Here is a 7,633-nt window from a genome sequence, read left to right on the forward strand (position 1 = left end):
TGTGGGACAGCATCATCCAGCAAGCCACAAAGGTGAGTCCAGCAGGAGCGTGGAGGAGCACACTGGTGATGGATCCCCTCACTCATCTTCTCACGCTTGGCAGAACGTGGACATCCTGAAGGACGCCGAGACGGTCCGTCAGCTGGGGAGCATCCTCAAAACAAACGTCCGAGCTTGTAAAGCTGTCGGACATCCCTTTGTGGTACAGCTCGGTCGCATCTACCTGGACATGCTCAACGTCTACAAATGTCTGAGTGAGAACATCTCCTCGGCCGTCCAGACCAACGGTCAGCCTCGCCCTCGCTCCGTGGACGCCGGGGTCGCTCTGCCGGTCCTAACCATGTCCTTGTTAAACAGGCGAGATGGTCACCAAGCAGCCGCTCATCAGGAGCATGAGGACGGTGAAGAGAGAGACCCTCAAGCTCATCTCAGGGTGGGTCAGTCGCTCCAACGACCCTCAGATGGTGAGAACCTGACACAGTCCAGAACCTTAACCAGCTCGCCAGAAGAAAGCTAGCGTTCATATCCTGTTGCTTCCATTAACATCGATCAAATCCAGACAGCAAATGAAATATGAGGCAGAAGTATGTCAATCAAAGGTAAAATAAAGTAAAACAATTTCCACAGACGTTAAAATATACTAAAAGGCAAAATATAGTGATAGGTAAATAAAAGGTAGAAACTGTGAATTGAAGGTAAATATGTAGATGGTTAAAGGGAAAATAAGTCTGATGGCAAAAAAGAGGGTAAATAAACGGTAAATTGAATGTAAAGCATGTTAAATAGAAGGTAAATACGAGTGAAGTGGAAGGTCAAAGGTATAAGGAGGTAAAACATCCAAACGGAAAATAAAGGAAGGTAAATAAAACAAATTTAAAGGTACAAAATAAATGTAAGAAGAGAAAAAGGTAAATTGAAGGTTAAGACAAGGTAAATAGAAGGACAATGAAAGGTACAAGTTAAGTAAAAGGAGGTATCCATCCATCCATTTCCTACCGCTTATTCCCTTTCGGGGTCGCGGGGGGCGCTGGCGCCTATCTCAGCTACAGTCGGGCGGAAGGCGGGATACACCCTGGACAAGTCGCCACCTCATCGCAGGGCCAACACAGATAGACAGACAACATTCACACTCACATTCACACACTAGGGACCATTTAGTGTTGCCAATCAACACTAAAAGGAGGTATATAAAGGGTAAATTAAAATAGAAGGTAAAACTAAAAGGAAGGTAAAGTAAATCAGAGTTTAAAAAAAAATGCTTAAAAGAAGGTAGAATTAAAGAAGGCAAATACAACATAAACTAAGGTTAAAGGTTGAAATAATTTTAAAAAATTAAAGCTAAACGGAAGGTAACTAAAAGATAAAACAAGTTAAATGGAAGATGAAAAAGTTAAAGTTAAATGGGGGGTAAAAGAAAGTAAATAAAAGGTAAAAAGTCATATTGAAGGTAAAACAAACTTATGAAAGGTAAAATAAGGTAAATTAAAGGTAAGACTATATTTTAAGAAGGTTGTTTTAAAAAAGGCAAATACAAAGGTTAAAAATAGATAAAACAACTGAAATAGAGGGTAAACCAAGCCGAATAGGTCGTGGAAGGTAAAACAAATTAAATTCAAGGTAAATAAAAGGTAAAATAAAGTAAATACAAGGTAAACAACTTAAATGGAAGGCAAATTGAAGGTTAACCAAGCTCAATAGAAGTAAGAGGTAAACAAGAAAGGTAAAAGTAAAATAGAAGGTCAATTGAATGTTTACTTTGTGATGCCTCATTAATTGGGTAGTTGTAGTCCTACATGCCGTGCAGGAATGTTGTACACCTGCTCAGGTGGCAGAGAACTTTGTGGTGCCTTATTGTTAAAGGGATAGATGTAGTCCTACATGCCATGCATGAATGTTGTACACGTCATAAGGTTGTAGAGAACTTTGTGATACCTCATTATTAAATGGGTAGTTGTAGTCCTACATGCCATGCATGAATGTTGTACACGTCATAAGGTTGTAGAGAACTTTGTGATACCTCATTATTAAATGGGTAGTTGTAGTCCTACATGCCATGCATGAATGTTGTACACCTGCTCAGGTGGCAGAGAACTTTGTGATGCCTTATTATTAAATGGGTAGTTGTAGTCCTACATGCCGTGCAGGAATGTTGTACACATGCTCAGGTGGCAGAGAACTTTGTGGTGCCTTATTGTTAAAGGGATAGATGTAGTCCTACATGCCATGCATGAATGTTGTACACGTCATAAGGTTGTAGAGAACTTTGTGATACCTCATTATTAAATGGGTAGTTGTAGTCCTACATGCCATGCATGAATGTTGTACACGTCATAAGGTTGTAGAGAACTTTGTGATACCTCATTATTAAATGGGTAGTTGTAGTCCTACATGCCGTGCAGGAATGTTGTACACATGCTCAGGTGGCAGAGAACTTTGTGATGCCTTATTGTTAAATGGATAGATGTAGTCCTACATGCCATGCATGAATGTTGTACACGTCATAAGGTGGTAGATCTTTGTGATGCCTCATTATTAATTGGATAGATGTAGTCCTACATGCCATGCATGAATGTTGTACACGTGCTCAGGTGGTAGAGAACTTTGTGATGCCTTATTATTAAATGGATAGATGTAGTCCTACATGCCATGCATGAATGTTGTACACCTGCTCAGGTGGCAGAGAACTTTGTGCCTCCGCTTCTGGAGGCGGTGCTCATCGACTACCAGAGGAACGTGGCGGCCGCCAGGGAGCCCGAGGTCCTCAGCACCATGGCGACCATCGTCAACAAGCTGGGGGTCCACATCACTGGAGAAATCCCCAAAATCTTTGATGCGGTCTTCGAGTGCACCCTGAACATGATCAACAAGGTGAGTGAGACGTTGGCGCCGCGAGCGACCGCCTGAACGCCAACCCGTCTTTGTCCGGTGTGGGCAGGACTTTGAGGAGTTCCCCGAGCACAGGACGCACTTCTTCTACCTGCTCCAAGCGGCCACGTCCCAGTGCTTCTCCGCCTTCCTGGCCATCGCCCCGGCCCAGTTCAAGCTCATCCTGGACTCCATCATCTGGGCCTTCAAGCACACCATGAGGAATGTTGCGGACACAGGTGAGGACCAGCGAGATCCTGCCGTCCTCAAACAACCGAGTGGATGACTCAGACCGTGTCTGCAGGTCTCCAGATCCTCCTGACGCTGCTCCAGAACGTGTCCTCCGAGGAGGCGGCGGCGCAGAGCTTCTACCAGACCTACTTCTGCGACATCCTGCAGCACATCTTCTCCGTGGTCACGGACACGTCTCACACCGCAGGTACGGTCCCGTCGTACGCCTGTCCCCTTATGGTGTGTCCGGGATGTGAACGCCTGGCCGCCGTCTGCCCGCAGGTCTGACCATGCACGCCACCATCCTGGCCTACATGTTCAACCTGGTGGAGGAGGGCAAGATAAGCGTGGCCCTGAGCGCCGCCAGCCCCGCCAACAACCAGGCGCACGTGCAGGAATACATCGCCAACCTGCTCAAGACCGCCTTCCCACACCTGCAGGAGTAAGTCTTCCTCATCTGGAAACCAACAAATCATTCATCATTCAATTAGACCAGGGGTGACCAGCGCGGTGCCCGCGGGCACCAGGTCGCCCGTAAGGACCAGATGAGTCGCCCGCTGGTCTGTTCTAAAAATAGCTCAAATAGCAGCACTTACCAGTGAGCTGCCTCTATTTTTTTAATTGTATTTATTTACTAGCAAGCTGGTTTGATTGATTGATTGATTGATTGATTGATACTTTTATTAGTAGATTGCACAGTACAGTACATATTCCGTACAATTGACCACTAAATGCTAACACCCGAATAAGTTTTTCAACTTGTTTAAGTCGGGGTCCACGTTAATCAATTCAATTCGCTTTGCTCAACATTTTTAATTCTAAGAGACAAAAAACTCAAATAGAAAATCCAAAAAAATATTTTAAAGACTTGGTCTTCACTTGTTTAAATAAATTAATTTATTTTTTTACTTTGCTTCTTATAAATTTAAGAAAGACAATTTTAGAGAAAAAATACGACCTTAAAAATTATTTTAGGACTTTTTAACACATATACCTTTTTACCTTTTAAATTCCTTCCTCTTCTTTCCTGACAATTTAAATCAATGTTCAAGTAAATTAATTTTTTTTATTGTAAATAATAATAAAACAATTTTTATTTAATTCTTCATTTTAGCTTCTGTTTTTTTGACGAAGAATCTTTGTGAAATATTTCTTCAAACTTATTATGATTACAATTCCCAAAAATATTCTGGCAAATCTAGAAAATCTGTAGAATCTTTTGAATTTCTTTTAAAATGTTTATTCTGGAAAATCTAAAAAAAAAAAATGATTTGTCTTTGTTAGAAATATGTTGCAGCTTAGTGATAATGATGAAGGTGAAAATTAGGATTTGGCGATATGGCTGAAAACTGTATCACGATATAAGTGTTTTTTTATCGGTCGATATGGATAATTATTGATATTTTTTATGACCTATGGAAAATATATTTGATCTGATTATTCCTCTGATTATAATCCCTCAGCTTTCAAGGCAAAAAGTAAACGTCAACACAAGCATGGCAAACACTCAATGTAAACAAAATAGTATAATCAAATTGAACAATTAATAACAAGCTCTTAAAATGAAGGTGCAAACATAAGAAATATGTAAGAAATGCTTATTTAAGTATAAGAAAATAGTGCAAAGTGTGAGGATGAAAGCCGACTGAAAGGGTTTATAATAATTGTTACACGTTAGGTATTCATTTAGCTGCTGTGCAACAATTCTTTGAAGGATTTTAGAGATAAAGGGGAGGTGCGACACCAGCCAGTAGTTTAGCGGGAAGTGGAGGTTAAATCTTTTAAGCAGAGGATTACTAATTGAAAATATGCAAACATAGAGAAACCTAAAGAACTATATTCTAAAGGTTTAGTGGTAAGAAGTTACAGCTGTGCTCTAAAGGGTGACCACGGCAAAGGTGGTGTGGTGTTAGTCTTGCATTGGATCATTTACAGACCACATTGGTCTGACTACGATCCCTTCTTTTGATCCACAATTTCTTCATTTTGACTTTCTCTTCTCACTCCATGCAAAGAATCAAGCAGAAATGATAGTTGATACTGTCACCTGATTGGCTGTTAGTGTGTCACTCCTCTTGATCAGTGATCACTTCCTGCTTTGCTTGGTTACCTGAGAGCCTTTGTTAATGCAACCAACCTTGCTTTGTAACTTCCACTTTCTTTCTACGGTGAAGAAACAAAAATTAATGGTTTTATTGGACACATTTTTGAATTAATATGGATTGCAGATAACATTTTATGGCCCAGCTCGAGTAGAAATTGTACAACATAATGTTGACACCAACTAAACATTTGTTTTGTTGTGATCAGTGCGCAGGTGAAGGTGTTTGTAACGGGCCTGTTCAGCCTGAACCAGGACATTCCTGCCTTCAAGGAACATCTGCGGGACTTCCTGGTCCAGATCAAGGTTGGTATGACCCTGTTAGGTCACCCCAGTTCCTTTCTACAAGATGTGTGGATGTGTCCCCACAGATGGTGCTCACGGCCACCATTACACACATTGCAAACTTTGGTGTGTGTATATGTATATCTATATATATATATATATATATATATATGTGTGCATGAATATATGTGTGTGTGTATATACTTGTGTGTGTGTGTGTGTGTGTATATATATATATATATATATATATATATATATATATATATGTGTGTATGTATATAAATATGTGTGTATATGTATGCATAAATATACGTGTGTGTGTGTATATATGTGTATATTTATATATATATATATATATATATATATATATACGTGTGTATATACTTGTGTATATGTGTGTATGTATATATATGTGTATATATATACATTTAATATATATATATGTGTGCATGAATATATGTATATGTGTGTGTATATACTTGTGTACATGCGTGTATATATATATGTGTATGTATATACATATGTGTGTATATGTATGTGTAAATATACATGTGTGTGTGTGTGTGTGTGTATATATATATATATATATATATATATATATACATGTAATATATATATATACATGTAATATATATATATATATATATACATGTAATATATATATGTGTATATATACATGTATATACACATGTATATGTGTATATAAATGTTTGTGTGTGTGTGTATGTATGTGTATATATATATATATATATATATACACAAGTATGTGTATATACTTGCGTATGTGTATGTATGTATATATATGTGTGTATATATACATTTATATATACATGTAATATATATGCTTATATATACATGTAATATATATGCTTATATATACATGTAATATATATATGTGTATATATACATGTATATACACATGTATATGTGTATATAAATGTATTTGTGTGTGTGTGTATGTATGTGTATATATATATATGTATATATACATATACATATCCATGTGTGTGTATACATGTGTGTGTATATAAGTGAATATGTGTGTGTGTATATATATATATATATATATATATATATATATATATATGTGTGTGTGTGTGTGTATATATATATATGTATATATATATACACACAGTGTGTGTGCATATATATATATCTATATATATATATATATATACACACACACACACACACACAATATGTGTGTATGTATATATGGGTACGTATGTTTCGGTTTAGATATTTACAGGTGTTTATAAAGGTATTTACAGACAAGTACATGGTTGTTTACAGGTGTATATATACAGGCAGTATATAGGTGTAATATCATCAAACCTTCTTGTTTTTGTCAAAACTCTATCAGCCGCATTTTGTACCAACTAATATTTTAATGCTATACATGAGGAGACATGATAAGGCATAAATAATGATCTCGTACTACATGTAGTACTAGGTATGCAGTACTGTGTATAAGCACTTTGAGACACTTGTGATTTAGGGCTATGTAAATATTGATTGATTGATGGCTCGTTTGCAGGAGTTTGCAGGTGAGGACACCACAGACCTGTTCCTGGAGGAGAGGGAGGCGTCCCTGCGTCAGGCCCAGGAGGAGAAACACAAGCTGCAGATGTCCGTGCCCGGCATCCTCAACCCCCACGAGCTGCCCGAGGAGATGTGCGACTGAGCACGCCCGAGCAGGACGAACACTTTATCTTTTCAGGTGTGCGGGGACAGAAGGAGGGGTCTGTGGAAGACCCCCAGCACTTGGTTGGTCGACCAAATCAATGTCAATATGTAAATGATGCAGTTTGCCGCTGAGCCGCCCAACAATTGTGCAGATTTTTGTTCCATATGAACCTATTTTATACCTTCTGGAGTGAGTGTGTGTGTGTGAGTGTGTGTGTGGGAAACATGCTATCTCGTGTTCATTCTCTGCTCATTAAAGCTTTATTTTCACCACTCACCTTGCATATTAAAGATTTGATCCTCTCCAATTGTTAATATGTAAAATAGAATAGTCACACGCCTCTCTTCTCTCGCTTTGTGGGGACTTGTGTCTTTTCCTGCCAGCCAGTTGGAAGGACAAGCGAGTGTTTGTACAAGTGTCTTAGTACGCTGGATGACATAAAGTTGGCTATTTTTACAAAGCGA

The 7,633-nt window shown here is 38.7% G+C and overlaps 1 protein-coding gene across 2 annotated transcripts in view; it reads left to right on the plus strand.

Moving 5' to 3' along the window:
- The window catches only part of xpo1a (exportin 1 (CRM1 homolog, yeast) a), a 34,227-nt gene extending 26,594 nt beyond the window's left edge, over window positions 1-7,633 (plus strand). For both annotated transcript variants that reach the window (XM_061915842.1, XM_061915833.1), the window contains 9 exons: window positions 1-32; window positions 104-287; window positions 358-464; window positions 2,674-2,868; window positions 2,936-3,104; window positions 3,170-3,304; window positions 3,379-3,538; window positions 5,407-5,503; window positions 7,020-7,633. The exon at window positions 1-32 is cut by the window's left edge and continues 103 nt beyond it. In XM_061915842.1, coding sequence (XP_061771826.1) covers window positions 1-32; window positions 104-287; window positions 358-464; window positions 2,674-2,868; window positions 2,936-3,104; window positions 3,170-3,304; window positions 3,379-3,538; window positions 5,407-5,503; window positions 7,020-7,166 — 1,226 coding nt within the window. In that variant the 3' untranslated portion in view covers window positions 7,167-7,633. The remainder of the gene's footprint in view (window positions 33-103; window positions 288-357; window positions 465-2,673; window positions 2,869-2,935; window positions 3,105-3,169; window positions 3,305-3,378; window positions 3,539-5,406; window positions 5,504-7,019) is intronic.

This window comes from Nerophis ophidion, linkage group LG01 (assembly GCF_033978795.1).
Source record: "Nerophis ophidion isolate RoL-2023_Sa linkage group LG01, RoL_Noph_v1.0, whole genome shotgun sequence".
NCBI lineage: Eukaryota > Metazoa > Chordata > Actinopteri > Syngnathiformes > Syngnathidae > Nerophis > Nerophis ophidion.